Source organism: Littorina saxatilis, unplaced genomic scaffold (genome assembly GCF_037325665.1).
Source record: "Littorina saxatilis isolate snail1 unplaced genomic scaffold, US_GU_Lsax_2.0 scaffold_1637, whole genome shotgun sequence".
Lineage (NCBI taxonomy): Eukaryota > Metazoa > Mollusca > Gastropoda > Littorinimorpha > Littorinidae > Littorina > Littorina saxatilis.
In genome coordinates, this window is record NW_027128768.1 from 5,001 (window position 1) to 22,935 (window position 17,935).

The 17,935-nt window shown below is 41.8% G+C and overlaps 2 protein-coding genes across 5 annotated transcripts; both read left to right on the top strand.

The window, feature by feature from the left end:
• The first annotated feature begins 1,585 nt into the window (after positions 1-1,585).
• Positions 1,586-2,215, top strand: LOC138957086 (probable maltase-glucoamylase 2). Its single transcript, XM_070328254.1, has one exon. It carries the CDS (start codon positions 1,586-1,588, stop codon positions 2,213-2,215), a length of 630 nt encoding a protein of 209 aa, XP_070184355.1.
• A 922-nt stretch (positions 2,216-3,137) lies between these two features.
• Positions 3,138-16,538, top strand: LOC138957089 (pleckstrin homology domain-containing family B member 2-like). Of its 4 annotated transcripts, none has more exons than XM_070328257.1 (7): positions 3,138-3,270; positions 4,078-4,198; positions 7,009-7,154; positions 9,579-9,691; positions 10,365-10,540; positions 12,769-12,934; positions 15,900-16,538. In XM_070328257.1, the coding sequence occupies exons 2-7, from the start codon at positions 4,150-4,152 to the stop codon at positions 15,904-15,906; spliced, it is 657 nt and encodes a 218-aa protein (XP_070184358.1). In that variant the 5' UTR covers positions 3,138-3,270; positions 4,078-4,149; the 3' UTR covers positions 15,907-16,538. The 4 variants fall into 4 exon arrangements, with proteins under 4 accessions (XP_070184358.1, XP_070184362.1, XP_070184361.1 ...); XM_070328260.1 differs by lacking the exon at positions 3,138-3,270 and adding an exon at positions 3,319-3,337; XM_070328258.1 differs by lacking the exon at positions 3,138-3,270 and adding an exon at positions 3,402-3,572.
• The last annotated feature ends 1,397 nt before the right edge of the window (positions 16,539-17,935 follow it).

A 17,935-nucleotide genomic window follows, 5' to 3' on the forward strand; every position in this document is an offset into this window, starting at 1 on the left:
AACAGGGTGCGATGGAGAAATGTCGTCAATGGCCTATTTTCCGCTGGGGGCAAAGGGCCTAAGTAAAGTAAGTAATGACGAATTATTCAAGTGCAGTCAAGCCGAACATTCTCGAGCATTAATTTATTGTGTGGAAAATCAAGAATCAGCATGTCTATGATTAAATGTTCCAATAACTAACTTTCTTTCTGTTTTTCTTTAACTTGTATTCTTTATGACTATCTATATAAGTGCAATCGACAAGCCAATCATTCCAGTGCATTAATTCATTATGTGCAAAAATAAAAAAAATCTGTTAAGACTTCATGTCTGTATGTCTTATGCAGATTTGTAAGTTACAAAAAAGAGTAACTTGTGACATGTGCCTGTGTTTGTGACTGTGTCAGTGGTGCTTGTAACAGCTATGTAGCCCATGCTTACATTTCAAAGGTTGACACGTCGGGTCGTCAGGGATATAACAATTTACAATTCAGATATGTTCTTGTGGGTAGACGATTGCAAACACAAGCATTCAAATGTAAACATAATTGTGACTCACCGTGGACAAACGAATGGTTGGCAGACGAACCCAAGGTGCACCCAGAGAGCGGGATCGATAGAGAGAGAAAGTGTGTGTGCGTGTGTGTTAGTGTGTGTGTGTAAATGTGAGCATGCAAAACCCACCAACCGGGTTTATGTATATGTTTCACACAGTACCAACTGGGGCAATTTGACAAGTGGGTTCCAAATTTTGAAACCCAGTTGTTTAAACGTCTTTTTTGACGGAAAGAATGTCATAACCATGTTCAAAATGACATTCTTTCCGTAAAATAAAAAAATAAAAACTTTTTTTTTTAACGGAAAGAATGCCATATTCAAGATGATGACACTCTTTCCGTCAAAATTCCGTCCCCTATAGGCTACGAAATAGGTCAAATTTTATGCCTTTTTTAGTGTCAAATTCGTCCATGCCGGAGCGGATACTGCAGTCAGTGCGGTTGTAGTGCAAGCGCACTACAAAGACACTGCGCGCAGTGCCGTTGTAGTCCAAGTGCACTATCGGCTAGGAACCCACTTTGGGGGTTTTGCGTGCGTGTGTGTGTGTGTGTGTGTGTGTGTGTGTGTGCGCGCGCATGTGTGTGTATGTTTGTTTGTTAGAGACAGAGAGACAGATAGAAAGACTGACAGACAGACAGACATACAAAGAGAGAGAGAGAGAGAGAGAGAGAGTTTGTTTGTTTGTTTGTTTGCTTAACGCCCAGAGAGAGAGAGAAAGACACACATGCACATACATACAAACACACACTGACACACATACATACACACACACACACACACACACACACACACACACACACACACACACACACACACACACACACACACACACACACACACACACACACACTGACACGGGGGCAGACATCTCATTACCGTGATTTAGTCAAGTTATGACTAAATGTTTTTCTTATTTATATAGGATAATCTGTCTCAAGTATAGACTGAATTTAGACTGTAAGCCGCAAACCCGAACTGTGACGTAGCAGTACAGTGGAACCCTGCCCTGGCGACCACTCACATTTTCACAACTGAACACCTGCCCATGATGACCACTCACATTTTCACAACTGAACACCTGCCCATGATGACCACTCACATTTTCACAACTGAACACCTGCCCATGATGACCACTCACATTTTCACAACTGAACACCTGCCCATGATGACCACTCACATTTTCACAACTGAACACCTGCCCATGATGACCACTCACATTTTCACAACTGAACACCTGCCCATGATGACCACTCACATTTTCACAACTGAACACCTGCCCATGATGACCACTCACATTTTCACAACTGAACACCTGCCCATGATGACCACTCACATTTTCACAACGGAACACCTGCCCATGATGACCACTCACATTTTCACAACTGAACACCTGCCCATGATGACCACTCACATTTTCACAACTGAACACCTGCCCATGATGACCACTCACCTTTTCACAACTGAACACCTGCCCATGATGACCACTCACATTTTCACAACTGAACACCTGCCCATGATGACCACTCACATTTTCACAACTGAACACCTGCCCATGATGACCACTCACATTTTCACAACTGAACACCTGCCCATGATGACCACTCACCTTTTCACAACTGAACACCTGCCCATGATGACCACTCACATTTTCACAACTGAACACCTGCCCGGCCCATGATGACCACTCACCTTTTCACAACTGAACACCTGCCCATGATGACCACTCACCTTTTCACAACTGACCACCTGCCCATGATGACCACTCACCTTTTCACAACTGACCACCTGCCCATGATGACCACTCACCTTTTCACAACTGACCACCTGCCCATGATGACCACTCACCGCTTTTCACAACTGACCACCTGCCCATGATGACCACTCACCTTTTCACAACTGCCCACCTGCCCATGATGACCACTCACCGCTTTTCACAACTGACCACCTGCCCATGATGACCACTCACCGCTTTTCACAACTGACCATCTGCCCATGATGACCACTCACCTTTTCACAACTGAACACCTGCCCATGATGACCACTCAGTCACCTTTTCACAACTGAACACCTGCCCATGATGACCACTCACCTTTTCACAACTGAACACCTGCCCATCTGACCACTCACCTTTTCACAACTGAACACCTGCCCATGATGACCACTCACCTTTTCACAACTTAACACCTGCCCATGATGACCACTCACCTTTTCACAACTGAACACCTGCCCATGATGACCACTCACCTTTTCACAACTGACCACCTGCGCATGATGACCACCCCGGCACTGAAAGGATCCCCAACAAGGTTCTTTCCAATATAATTCACCTTTCCATATAACGACCAACTGTCTAGTAAAAGGGCCACTGTTGGTTGTCTCGTGAGTAGTCGTTATAGACTTGTTTGATTGTCAGACGAAGAACGACAGAACACCGTCTCTCTCCGCATCTCCAGCCCCCTTCATCACCCTACTCCTCCCCCCCCTTGTTTTTCTCCTCTCAGCCTACCCCTACCCCTACTGTCTGTGTTTGTTGTGTTTAGAGTGTGGTTTGTAGTAATTAGCATTAGCTGATCGACGTAGAACATTGATTACCCGCCAAAGGACAATCTACTTTCGTTTTCAGTTCAGATTCACCGAAACTTCCAGCCAAGCGCTCACAAGATCATGACGTAGTTTGCGACTGCGCAGAAATTATCTCTCAAGGAAGTAAACAAGCATCGATTGTTTCGCAAGGTGAGGTCTGCAATGCGAAAGTAACCGTATTCTGCTACGATTTACTTATAATCAAGACGCCAGTTTGGTAATTCTGATTAACTAATGCTTGAAGTGTGGCGTAATTCACTGATTGGCTCTGTCATGTCGAGATTATGGTAGAAAATGCCAACGATTTACGTTGCGGAACTTACACTTACAGCTTGAAAGTGCGCAAAATGTAGACCAGTCCAGAAAATTCGTTGAAGCTGCTAATTCATCTGTACAGCTAGGCAGTGTCTCATATGCCGTGTGTTATCAAAGCAGTGACATATTGAGTAGAAGTAAGTATTCGTGTTGTACACATGACATAATAATTATCTTTTCATGTTTTTATCTTTTGCAATCAAACCGGCAAAAACTGGATCGCGGCTACCATACCACTCACTTCTTCTTCTTCTTCCCGGTGGAGGATGATCATTCTGGCATGAAAAGGGGGGTGTTATAGAATCCATTTGCTTGCTCCGGTCGTTGTCATTTTTATTGTCCGTAAAACATTGCCAAAAGTCCGTATCCGTAAGGGCCTAGTTTTGTCAGGAACTGTAACTTAATTTGCGGAGGCTCGTGACACAAAAGCGTCAGCTGTTGCTCCCTCCAGCCCCACAGTTTCACTGGGAAGGTGGTTCCAGTCCCTAACAGTCCTCGGCCAGTCATACTCATAGAAGGACAAACACATTAATTTTCCTTTAAATTTGAGGGAACAAAATACTGTGGAGACAGTATTTTTATGTACAGTTAAATGTAAATTTGTTCAATCGACGATCTCATGTAGTTTTTTGTTTTTTCCAGGTCTATTATTTGCAACAATTATCAACTAAGCTCATCGATCAAGTCAACACCTGATCAGCTAGAATCACAAAGATGACTTCGGCAATGGAGATTGCAAAAGCTGGCTGGATGCACAGACAGAGTAAGTCATTTATTTACTGTTAACAAGTTGTTGATCTGTTGATTTGTTGTCCGTTTACCTCCACTGAGAAGATTAGTTGGGATTTATTTGATCGCACAATTACTGGCTACACGCACTCAGATTCTGCCCCCTGTACCCTGTATAGACACCAAGGTCGTTACCTTCCGGTCGCGAAGCAAATTTGACATTCGATGCCACTTTGCGATAGGAACATAGGAACGCAGAGCAGTTAATTCCATCAGAGAGTAAAAAAAAACCCAAAAAACAATCTTATGATACACGGCCTTTACTGTTACTGTTAGTGTTACGTAGATTAAATTCTCGGAGCTAGTGTACATAAAAGATCAGAGAACAGCATCAACTCATTCGACACCATTTTGCGAATGAAAGCTTCACTTTCAATTTATAGTATCAAAGTACGCTAGGGACAAATCAACACACACACACAAAACTGATGCTACACTGCAATTATTGTTGTACGCCTCGTAGTTTGAAACACACTTGGATTGTGTATCAGCCTAAAAGCATGGGTGTTACTCTTCCGGCTTTTGCCGGATTTCCGGTTTTTGAAAAAATCTGAAGCCAAAAATTCCGGTTTTCCGGGTTTTAAAAAAAAAAAAAGCTTCGTTTCGCTAAGTTGAAATAACGAGCAGCGGTTCCGATCCGACTTTTGACACCGGTTCGCGTGCTTTCTCGTTTCGCTCCCTCTTGGATTTGCCGCCATCTTGCTTATTATGATTTGGTTTCGTCGGTGTCCAGAAACTTTCTTTCAAACTTGAGCATTTTAGACCCCTGCCTTTCAGGTTTTTTGATTTTTCCCAGTAACACCCATGTAAAAGTGTGTGTATACCATGAGAGCTAGAGTACATTATTGCAAACCGAAAAAGAGATGGCGGAATTACGTCAACACATCAGATTGATTTTCACTGGCTACTTCCTAACCACTTGTAAGGGCGCATTTCATTGGCTTAGTGTTGAAACAGAGCTTTTCATTGCGAGAGTGTATACAGACCTATCAATCATACACTCGGAGTGCGCCAAGTAGCCTTTGCCTTATTTGTTATGGTATTCTCTTTGTAATGAGGGTGAAATTTGCATGCCTCCACTTCAGTTCCTGTTGACAAGTTAATGTAACTAGTCAGTTTCCGTTTCAGTGTTGTGATATTAAGGCCAAAATCAGGATTTTAGATTCCAAAATATTCGAAATCTTTGTTTCATACGTAGACCGTTTCAAAACAAATGTAGAAGAGACTGTTTCTTACACTCTTAATAACTACATGTACATGTAAGTATAAGAGTGTAAGAAACAGTCTCTTGTGGCGAGTATGTGAAGGAAGAAGAAACCTTATTTTTATTTTTATTTTTTTTATTTTTTTACTTTTGGGAAGACGCTTAAGCGTGCCCTTTTAATCGATAAACAATAACATTATATAACACACTTGGTATCTGTATGTTTAACTGTACATTAATCTGTGGCACAGCACATTTAACATTTACTTTTGGCGCGAATTCTTACAATACATAAATGGACAAGAATGTATTAATCTATGCGGTTGTGTCTGCGGTGTCAAAATTTGCGACATCAACATAATCATGAATCCACTCACACACATACATATGCATATGCACATATACTTAATCATTTTCATTTACAAAATACTCAAACGTCTCAACCCTAATTCGCAATTAAACATTATATTTAAATCAATAGGCCTACCATATCTAAACTTGCTGATACACATTTTTGCTATCAACAAAATATGATTGATAATTTTGTTTGTTGGGGTATGCATTCCTGGTAAATAACCAAACAATACATCATGTTCTGTTAATATAACATTTTCTTTCGTATTAACAAAAATACATCTAATAACATGTTCCCAAAATAACCTCATTTTTCTACATTTCCAATAAAAGTGCTCAGTATAATCTATTTCGTTACAGAGACTACACAAATTATTTTCTTTCAACTTCATCTTGTGGAGTAAAATGTTTGTGGGGTAAATATTATGTAATATTTTCCATTGAAGGAAATTTAATCTTTCCTCGCTAGTAGTAGTACATTTAATTGCCAAGAGCCAATATTTCTCGTCAATGGAAATATTATATTTATGTAACCAGAATTTTACAGAGCAGGGTACGCTTGCTTTTGCATTTGTTAAAATAGCGCGGAACTGTTTGGGGGAAGGTTTTTTAACAGGTCTTGTAGACAGGGCCCAGATTCGTCACTCGCGTTTCCGTAGGCTGTGTCCTCTCGCAGCGCACGCGCGCGGAGGGCCGTGTGCAAAGCATTATACTCAAAAAGCCGTGTGGCGCTATAACCAACAGTGGTACAAATCTGTTCATGCGGGACAGTATTACCGTCTATCCATATATATAGCTATAAGAAGAAACCTTAATACAATGCATACATAGAATTCTTTTGTCCAGATTGAAAAAAATGTCATTTGTAATTACATCATGTATACACCCCTGGCCCTATGCTCAGATAGTATTTGTGTCAGTGTCACTGATAGCAGAATTGTGTGTTAAGACTTAATTATGGGTAGCTAATTCGTTTGTAATTTTTAAAACAATGTTTGTGTTTTACTACAGTGGTACCTGTGATGTGTGGCTCCTCCGATGAGAGGACATCCCCCTTAAAACTGAAAGGATACCTTCAGTTGTCCCTTTTTCTATAATCTCTACCAAAATATACCTCTCATAAAAGGCCACCTGGCATGTAGGGACACATTTGGGTCGCGGACACCACTGTACTTTCAAAGCAATGTACTAACCTCAGAAATGATTTTCCCCGTATTAATGTGCAGGTTCTGTGTTGCATCGGTGGAAGAAGAACTGGTTTGTTCTGTACCAAGATGGCATACTGCGATATTTTGATTCTCCGGACAGCTCCAGAGCGGAAGAAGTTTACGTTCTGCGATCATGTTGCAAGCTCATCAAAACTGGCAAGGAGGTGAGAACAGGATTTAATTGCAATGAAAAGTTAGTATTAAGTAGATCTATGCTCAGTGGATTCTATCTGTTGTTGTCATTAGGCCAAAAAAAAAAATAGGTGTGGTTACGGTAACATAGCCACAAAAAATAGGGTAGGTAGGTAGGCAATCACTTTTTGTTTTTTTTTTACTTTTTTTTCTAATGTGTACAAATTAAACCTACTTGACAGGGAAATAAGTAGAGGTTACATGCCGAGTCTCAGTGATTATTAAAAATAATGGTCGAAGTTAGCGGATCATGAAAAATGCGAGCTTCAGCGAGCTTTTTCATGACCGCGAACTGAGACCATTATTTTTAATAATCACTGAGACGAGGTGTGTAACCTCTTTATTCCCCCTTTCTTCAGTTATTCAAAGAAAACAGGAGTTTTTGTGCGAAAGTTTGATCGAATCCGAATCACTCAACCAGTCAACCTGCGCAGGCGATCGATTAATGCGCGGTTGTATAGTTCCGTGCAAATCATTCCATTCTGTTAACACTTCTTGTCAGTTTCCCTGTTTTAGACTAAAATCAAGTACACAGATAAGCTGTTATTCTGCTGTGGCGGTAAAGGCAGATATTGTGTGTTCTGTTTATGATTTAGTATCGCTAAAGATAATGTTCTTTCGTCAAATGGGACTAGCAGACGAACTTTTGCACCCGTGTTCCAACGTTAATTACTGTATGAAGTTCAGTTTTTTGGGGAAAATAGTGTATGAAACCGCTTTATGTTGTTTAAATTGATGAGATGTGTGCATTTGGTTGCGTGTGATCTGTTTATAAAATGAAATATTGTTGAAAACTGACCGTCGGATTGCAGTCAGTGTTGTCGAAGAAACTGCGTTAAAAGAAGGGGAACTACTCTTGTCGGCAAGAGTATGAGTTACTTGCCTTGGGAATTTGCTTGTGATGAACGGTGTGTGCACAGCAGATCTATATTCAGAAAACAACCGAACTCATGGATTTTATATGGAGATTCATGTGTTCAGGCCTGTAGTTGTTAATTTAAATGCGGTATGTTTGTATTGTTTGCTCCAGAGATGTATATTTCGTACGTATAGAGCGTTTTGAACTTTTCAGTCGCAAAAGTAGTACCAAAACAGAACAGCTTCTCAACCCATTGCACTATCGAGGATTCAGGCTGTTGCTGGCTCGTTATTTGTTTGGTTGCTGGGTCATTATCGAAAAATAACTAGCTCTACAAGTTTACAGAGGTAAAGAAGCAGAGGGGGGAATAAGTGTGCGACTCGAGCGCTTTCGCTTTCATTGCGTTTTCTGCACTCGTTTTTTTGTTTTTTTTTTGTTTTTTGACAAATTATTGTAAAAAAAAGTTATAGGGTCGGCCCCTAAAAATAGGGTAGGTCGGGTTACCGTAACCACACCTATTTTTTTTTTAGGCCTTAAGCCTATGAGCCCTGACTGCAGTGCAGGCTCAGCAGCCTCCACTGCCTGGAGGATTTTGGCACTGAAGTGCAAATCTGATGGGTACTTCACTAGAACACTTCTAACTCTGTAACAGACATTGAAGCCCGCTCTCGGGTCTTGTGCATTGGAATCACCACTTGTTTCACTCGATTGAGACGAAGAAACGTTGAATTCGGGATCAAAATCACTGTCATCGTCGTGGAAAATCTTGTCAAGAACCTGCCTCATCGAGTAGCAACGTTGGTTGCTCATATTTCGCGGGGAAAATGCTCAAAAAACACCAACTCAGTCGATTTTTGTTTGCTGGCAAGTGCCAAACAAAGAAGAAGGAAGTGGGAACAGATTTACCCCCCTTGCTCTGTGACCTGTCTTTTATTTTTAGATCAGAAACAAGGTCAGAGATGATGCGTGTAACCGCGCGACAATTTTTTGGGCGCAGGTGGTGAAAGCTGCAAAGAGGCGCCCAACAAACTGTCGGGCACAGGCCGCAATGAGTTAACATGAGAATCCAAGCTTAATTAGTCACAGTCTAAAGCATATGTTATAGCATTTACTAAAGCAACACTACTACCAGTTTCATTTTGTGGGACAGAATTCTTCCTGGCATGCTAGCAGGTGTGTGTGCGTATGTGTATGTGTATGTGCAAGCATTCATGTGTGTGTGAGAGAGATATCTAGTAAGAGAGACGTAGATCTCGAGTGTGCGTGTGAGAGTGAGATATAGACAGTGTGTGTGAGTGTAAGAGAGAGAGAGAGAGATTGGTGTGCTAGAACAAGGGAGAGGACAATAATATACAAACATCTTTATTTAAATTTAGATAAGCTTTCCATCCCGAAGAAGGCAGTAACGTGCTGAAATATTGATCATAGATATAAACGTACCTAACCTGGTTACTGGTGTGTTTTCTTTTTATTTAAACATCTTTTTTGTGATCTTTTATCTACACTAGTCACTGCACTTGGCATTCCTTTTCTTTAGGTACATGCAGACCCCCCGGATCAAGCCAAGGACGGCAAGAACTGTTTCCTGGAACTGGACATGAGGGATGGAGGGAATCTGGTGCTGTGTGCTGAGTCTGTTGACGACATGAAGTGAGTATACGCTCTGGTCTCACAGTCAGCAAATTTGTGGTGAGTCTTTTGTAGAGACTTTAGATTATATGAAGTGAGTACGTTCTGGTCTCGCTCTCAGCAAACTTATGGTGCGACTTTTGTAGAATCCGTAGATGACAAGAAGTGAGTTTGCTCTGGTCTCATTCTCTCAGCAAGAAGAGAGAGAAAATGTAAGCTGTACGCCCTCACGACAAAGCCATTGGGGGCCTGTGAGACAAGGAAAACCCGGCTTTGTATAATAATGGGAAAATAAAAATTGGGGGGGGGGGGGGGGGAGCTTTAGATGACATGAAGTGAATACATGAAGTCTGGTCTCTCACTCAGCAAACTTATGATGAGACTTTTGTAGAATCTGTGGACGATATGAAGTGAGTACGCTCTGGCATCTCTTTCAGCAAACTTATAGTGAGATCTTTGTAGAGTCTGATGATCTATAGATGATTTTTTTTTAAAAAAGAATACTTTTTTTTAGCGTATCACATTTTCTAAAGAGAATTTTACTGCCCACATGTGCACACCCACCAACACACACTTTTGCTGGGGTGTGCCCACACACACATGTACACATGCAAACACAGGCACACACACACACACAATAAGCACCAGGCAATCACAGTCTGCTGTAAAGAGCACAATTCTTGTGACTTTTCAGGGCTTGGCAGTATGCGCTAGAGGAAGCCAGAACCATGACGGATCCCAACATCGCCTCTGGCTACACGCGACAGGTGCCTGTCACCTACAACCCCTATCCGTACAGCCCCTATGGATATAATGGATATGGTGGCGGATACCCGGGACAAGTCATTGCTCCCCCACCAGGCTCACAGGGTAAGGGTGTTACAAAGTGGTTGAACTTTGGAAGACATTCACTCTCTGGGCAAGGGCTGGTTGAAAAGAAGCTCGTTAAATTTGATTTGATCTCTCTCTCTCTCTCTCTCTCTCTCTCTCTCTCTCTCTCTCTCTCTCTCTCTCTCTCTCTCTCTCTCTTTTTTTTTTTTCAAATAAACTTAAAAGAGCTCTTTATCTCCTACTCTCTCTCAAATAAATATTTATCCGAGCTTTATCCATCTTAAGACCTCTATCTCTCTCTCTTTAAAAACACAAACAAACTTAAAAGCGCTCTCTCTCCTACTCTCTGTCTCTTTCTCTCTCAAATTGCACTGTTCTGTCAGAGCCAAATTCTTACCCTGCAAGGTTTAACAAATCTCAGGCAGCTAGAAATCAACTAAGGGAGGTAACTGCTCATAACCCTGCATACAACTAAACACTGCTTCTCCCTCTTTGTTTATTCCATATTCCATGATCTAATATGATGTATTTCTTCTATTTGACAAGCCAGCGATGTTTTATTTTTATATTCTATTTTTATTAGATTATGTTAATTACATCCCCGAAGTAGAAAAGTGTATACATGAGCGACGTTTACTGTTAATGAGCCTCTACTCCCGCAATATTGCCTTCAAATACTAAACCTTGCAGGGTAAGAATTTGGCTCTAACAGATTGTGGCACCGAGCTAAAAAAGCAAAGTCAAGTCATTGAATGAAAAGAAGGGTTTACTTTTGAAAAAGGAAAGAGCAAATAGCTATCACCAGAATGAAACTGTGAGTCTGTAGTAGGAATAGACTGCGTAACGTTTTGTTTTGTCAATACAGTAAGGCCAAAAAAATAGGTGTGGTTACGGTAACATAGCCACAAAAAAATAGGGTAGGTAGGTAGGCAATCACTTTTTTTTTTTTTTTTTACTTTTTTTTCTAATGTGTACAAATTAAACCTACTTGACAGGGAAATAAGTGTGCGACTCGGGCGCTTTCGCTTTCATTGCGTTTTTTGCACTCGTTTTTTTTTGTTTTTTTTGTTTTGACAAATGTAATAAAAAGTTATAGGATCGGCCCCTAAAAATAGGGTAGGTCGGGTTACCGTAACCACACCTATTTTTTTTTTTAGGCCTAATTAAACATTCCAACAACATACCTTTCGTGTGTTTTTATTCTGAATTTTGGAACGTTCACAGTCTTTTTGTTTTCGGAGTACACTGCGTTTTATTGAGTCACTTGAGAAAAAGTGACTCTATGTAATCGGTCAGTGTTAGTCTGTCCGGCCATCCGGCCGGCCGTCCGGCCGGCCGGCCGTAGACACCACCTTAACGTTGGACTTTTCTCGGAAACTATCAAAGCGATCGGGCTCATATTTTGTTTAGTCGTGACCTCCAATGACCTCTACACTTTAACGATGGTTTCGTTGACCTTTGACCTTTTTCAAGGTCACAGGTCAGCGTCAAAGGAAAAATTAGATATTTTATATCTTTGACAAAGTTCATCGGATGTGATTGAAACTTTGTAGGATTATTCTTTACATCAAAGTATTTACATCTGTAGCCTTTTACGAACGTTATCAGAAAAACAAGGGAGATAACTAGCCTTTTCTGTTCGGCAACACACAACTTAACGTTGGGCTTTTCTCGGAAACTATAAAAGTGACCGGGCTCAAATTTTATGTGAACGTGACTCATTGTGTTGTGAATAGCAATTTCTTCCTGTCCATCTGATGCCTCATATAATATTCAGAACTGCGAAAGTGACTCGATCGAGCGTTTGCTCTTCTTGTTTGTCACAGGAGGAGGCATTCAAGAAAAGATCTTTGTGAAGAACACTCACATGTGCTTACCGGTTTCTATGTGTTTGTGTGCAGTGATTCAGAACCCAGACGGCACCGTCACAATCATCAACCACACGGGCCAAGTGGTGTACATAGATAGACTGTACTTTATTGAAGAACACTGTGCTTACCGGTTTCTATGTGTTTGTGTGCAGTGATTCAGAACCCAGACGGCACCGTCACAATCATCAACCACACGGGCCAAGTGGTGTACATAGATAGACTGTACTTTATTGAAGAACACTGTGCTTACCGGTTTCTATGTGTTTGTGTGCAGTGATTCAGAACCCAGGCGGCACCGTCACAATCATCAACCACACGGGCCAAGTGGTGTACGTAGATAGACTGTACTTTATTGAAGAACACTGTGCTTACCGGTTTCTATGTGTCTGTGTGCAGCGATTCAGAATCCAGACGGCACCGTCACAATCATCAACCCCACGGGCCAGGTGGTCTACATAGATAGACCGTACCGTCGTCGCTACGACGATGGCTACCTTGGTGCAGGCACGGGGTTCATGGCGGGAGCTATGTTGGGATCGGCAATGATGTGGCCTATGGTGTTGTAAGTATTGTTGTGTCAGAATAAAAAATACAAGAACTGTAGGTAATTGGAACGTTTATTATTGACCCGGGGCCCGGTAGCTCAGTTGGTAGAGCACTGGACTTGTGATCGGAAGGTCGCAGGTTCGAATTCGGGCCGGGACGGACACGGGTCAACTTTATGTGCAGACCCAGAGACGGAAGCCATGTCCCACCCCCGTGTCATCACAATGGCACGTAAAAGACCTTGGTCATTCTGCCATAAGTGCAGGTGGCTGAATACACCTAAACACGCAGACACCTGGGTAGCGCGACTGCGTTGCTGCTAGCTTTCCACTGGGAGAAAGCGACCCGAATTTCCCAGCGATGGGACAATAAAGTAATGAAAATGAAAAAAATAAAATGTTACATTTACTAGTACGTCGACCCAAAGGCCTTTGAAGGAGACAGACAGACAAACACTTGTGAAACAGATAAAGAACTTATCTCAAGCTGGCTTGCAAAATGGCGGCGAGGTTAGCAGTCTGTCTGTTTTTGTATTATTGTTGTGTCAGTGTTGTTCCCAGACACAGCAGACAAATTGGATCAGTTGGACCTGGATTCAAAATATCTATGGGTCAAATTGTCCTGGCTGCACACAAATCTTGTGTCAGAAGACCTCCCACGTGTCAAAGCTATCCGACATTCGACCGACCTAGGGTCACAACAATGCGTCAGATCAAAAAATGTATGCATAAATGACAGAAGACCGAGGCCTGGGAAGCACACTGTTGTGTTTTGTTTCAGTATTGGAGCTGAAGATTGGTTTTTGTCCATGTTTTGAAATGAAAAAGAGCAAAACATTCTAGTGTACTCACATGGTTACGAAGTCAACGACACTGATGAAAAGATCCAAAAACAAAGAGACTGCAACGCATTGTTTTGTCAATAACAAACGTTCCCACAACTTACTTTTCTTGTTTTTTAATACTGATGAAAAGGAAAATCTTCTGGTTTTGACCCTTGGGTCTTCTTTTCTTGTTCTAATGCACAGTCGCAATTGTGGTGGGGTTTTTTTTGGTCATCAACTTGTCCTATGCTCTTTTCTATGACCTAAGTGACAACAGTATTAGGCTAAAATAAATTAATTCAATTTGTTCCGATTCCTCGACCAACCCTATTTTTTCAACGACTTGAAATTCTTCTACATAGGGAACTTGGGGGGGGGGGGGGGGGGTCCTGATCCCGTTTTAGGTCAGCACTTGTCTAGTTTTTCATTGAAAGTAGATTATGATTCTCGGCCCCCATTTTGAGACCTACAAAAATCTGAGAAAATCAGGTCTTATAAAGGAGGCAGTCTTAAAATGGGGGTGAATTTCTTGATGTCATGAACAGAAAATCTGAAAAAAGTAAGGTCTAAAACTGGAGGAAGCCCGTCGCGATATAACCTGCGTGCAGTGATGTTCCTAGGACTGGAGGGCAACAGGACAAAATGTCCTGAATCAAAAAACTAATAGGACATCATGTCCTGACTACAAAAAAACAATAGGACATTCCAAGCGAACCAATCATGGCACCTAACCTTTTTAGATGACTGAGAATATATGAATAAAGGTAAATAAAAACTGAACAGTTCTAAATTTATTTTAATATTTTAAATGCAACAGTGTTCAGTAGGGTTACTTTCACACACACACAGACACATGCTTCAGAATGTCATAAGTAATCTTTCACACACACACACACACACACACACACACACACACACACACACACACACACACACACACACACGGATTTGCGAAAGTTGCTGCAACCAACGGTGAACGAGTTTGAGGCAACGCCATCCTCCTGACAGATGGTGCAGAACATCAGTTCTTTTTCTTTGCTGTAGCTGAGCCAAGGGAACATAGAAAACCAGCTCTGCACAAACTTTCTGGTCGCCCCTACTTTCGTTTCTTGCGTCTCTTCCTGCGTCTCTTCCTGAGGTTGTAGATCTATTGGCTCACCTTCTGAGGCTTCAGTCTCCGACGGGGCCGAAGGCCCTGCAACTCGACTGTCCGTGTCGTCCTTTTTTTTTAACAAAAGCCACGCAAACCTTTTTCTTCGGCGGCATTTTTGCAGAAATGTGGCGGCGGAAGAAACGTGTCGCTGTCAAAAATAGCGAGAGTTGTGGCTCTTGTAATATTGTTCGGTCGAGAGTTGCGTCCCTTGTGTTATTGTTCGACCAAGAGTGAAAATTCAAGTTCAAGTAGGACTCGATTCTAACTCGTTTTAACGGGGTTTGATACTTCAGTTTGTACAGATTCTTCTTGCAGTGACCGCTCTAGACGTAATACTATCGGACAATGACCGCTGACTTCGCGATCGGATCGGACATTTGACGGGACGGAGGTGTTTGCAATCGGTCATTTTACAACCTAAATCGGTCTATGACCGATGACCGACGCCTCGGAACATCACTGTGCGTGGTTGAAAACGACGTTAAACACCAAATAAAGAAAGAAAAAACTGGAGGAAGTCTGAAATCGGGGGGTCTTAACCCTTAGGCTGGTTGTCGTGACACATGTCGCGCTACTTTACGTATACTGTCACCTGGTTGTCACGACATATGTGACCCTCCACCACGGAATGAGTCGCATGTCACCTTTGCATGATTTTCATATTTTTTATATTTTCCTAAAGAGTGTTTATGCTCTATTCAGTGGTAAAAACCGTTTGAGTTATAAGCCTGTGACTAAGGTGACACTCACACTGTTACCAGACACTCCCGGACTTACATTAAGCTTAGCGCAGAACCGCGCGAGGTGACATGCGACTCATTTCGTGGTGGAGGGTCACATATGACCGTTTTTCTTTATTTTTCTCTCTGTTAATTCACCAGTGGCTATAGTAACATGTGTTACAGAATTGCACCAGTGTAAGGGTTACAAGGGGGGTTCCACTGTATAACGCTTTGTTTTGTGTGCTACAGATATGCTGATGACTTCTTTCTCTGTTCTTTTCAGCTGGTAAGGAAAAGTAACAAAAATGGGCAAACATGGACAAAGTGCAAAAGTCTTTCTGTGGATATCTCTTTTTTCTTCTTCATCGGCGTCGACTGGAAATGCATCGCCGTGTGGTCGTCCATCGGAGGTGGATAGCTCTTTCTTCTTCTTCTTCATCGGAAGTGCATCACCCTGAGTCTTTGACCGAGGGATACCGCACGTGTGGTCATCCATCAGAGGTGGATATCTTTTTTCAAGATGGGCACAACTTCTAGGTGTAGAATTTGCTCAGACCTTTTTTGGTCCTTTATATGAATTGGTCAGACGTGTCGAAGATAAAAGTGTGACGGTGCCAAACTGTCTTTGTAAGATGGGCGCGTTTTGTCTTGTGTCGTTTGGAGGCTGGTCAATTTGTCGGATTTTAACGTTCATGTTTACAAATAATATGATGTGTTTTTAATTTTGCATATTTCCTGTACATTAACTGTGAATTCACGGAAGAACCATTCTTTTTAATTTTAAAATGTTTTTTTTTTGGTGTGTAGGTGTGTGTGCAAAGGCTTTGACACGCAATTAAAAGACCATTCAAAGTAACTCATGTTCTGTTCAGTTGTATATCAATGATATACTTATAACTCAAAAGAAAGATTTAAATTCAGATCTTGAAAACTCGTTTGTAATTTCTTGTAAGAATGCACTGTCCTTTTCAGCATTACTGCACAGATTTGTTGCTTTGTGTTCATGGCCCTTCAATGCATTTTCATGTTTCATACTTACATACGGTTAGTGTACTCATTGCATCATTGTTTTCTTTCCATCTGTACTTGAAGGAGTGTGATTTACTCTCTTTACCTGTTAAAAGTTCATCCATTGTACAGGGCCTAGCATTGTCAGCCGTTCGGCGTACTTTACGCCGAAATAACATCTCCAGTACGCGGAACTCGATTTGGTGTACGCCGAAATGCAAAAACCTGTTACTCCCAAACGGTAAACCCAAACAGTTCCAGCTTTCGTTTTGTGCGCCGTTCGGTTCAATTCTCATTTGGTTTGACAGTTTTCTTGAGCACGCACTTCCTCTGGCATCGCGCGAGCATGCTTTGTGCCGGTGTTTTGTGGCTCTAGACTTGAAATAATGTCTCAAAGCGACATTGTTGAACGTGGTCAGCCATTCAGTGACAAAGAATTCAGGTATTCCTGGAAGTGGGAATGGCTGGATTTCGTTCCGAAGGCGGAAGGCAAGTTAGAAGAAGTAATGTGCCGATACGGACTATGGACTATTGCATAATTTAGTTGCTCAATCTTCTTTGGGGGGGGGGGTCATTTTAGGTAAAAAAAATCTTCAAATTCGTGGCCCCCAGACCCCCGCCTTTGTAAGCTGAACTCACTTTTTCCAATGCTAGGCCCTGATTGTACACGACTTGTGTAAACTTATTATTATATATTTACACACAAAGACATGCTATTGTGTACAGACAATCGTTTTTTGCGGCACAGCTTTGGGTATACATACTCATGCTTTAAAGAAGTGTGTACATGCAAGTACACACGCACATACCCATGCTCATGCACACACACACACACACACACACACACACATGCTTTCTGTGTGTCTCACTCTCATTTTCTACTCCTTTACTTTGTCTTTTGCGTCTCCCTCCCGCAACCTTCATAAACTCGACCGAATATAAGGTCACTCTATTACCCTGGCACAGATGTCATTTTCGAACTATCCCCTCTCAAGACTCGCCCCCATCTCCACCCAGTTCCTCTTTTATGCATGCTCTCCTAGATTTGTTTATGACTTTGTAAGAACAAAAACATCATCCCATCATTTTGTGTGTGTCTCCTTTCTGCTCTTATTCCCTCCCCTTTGCTATATATATCTGTTTTGTTAACCTCTCCCCCACCCCGTTCCTTACACACAACATACTCTCCTAGATTTCTTATCATCTTGTTTGAAAAGAAAAGAAGAAAAAGATTATTCCATTATTTTTTCTGTGTCTCTTTTAGTCTTATTCCCTCCCCTTTGCTATCTCTGTTTTGTTACCCTCTCCCAA

Bases quoted from the DNA above. Each gene is read 5' to 3' on its own strand.
- LOC138957089 (XM_070328257.1), top strand. From the start codon at position 4,150: ATGACTTCGGCAATGGAGATTGCAAAAGCTGGCTGGATGCACAGACAG. The intron at 4,199-7,008 runs GTAAGTCATTTA...ATTAATGTGCAG, and splicing joins TGGCTGGATGCACAGACAGA to GTTCTGTGTTGCATCGGTGG. The intron at 7,155-9,578 runs GTGAGAACAGGA...CCTTTTCTTTAG, and splicing joins TCATCAAAACTGGCAAGGAG to GTACATGCAGACCCCCCGGA.
- LOC138957086 (XM_070328254.1), top strand. From the start codon at position 1,586: ATGACCACTCACATTTTCACAACTGAACACCTGCCCATGATGACCACT.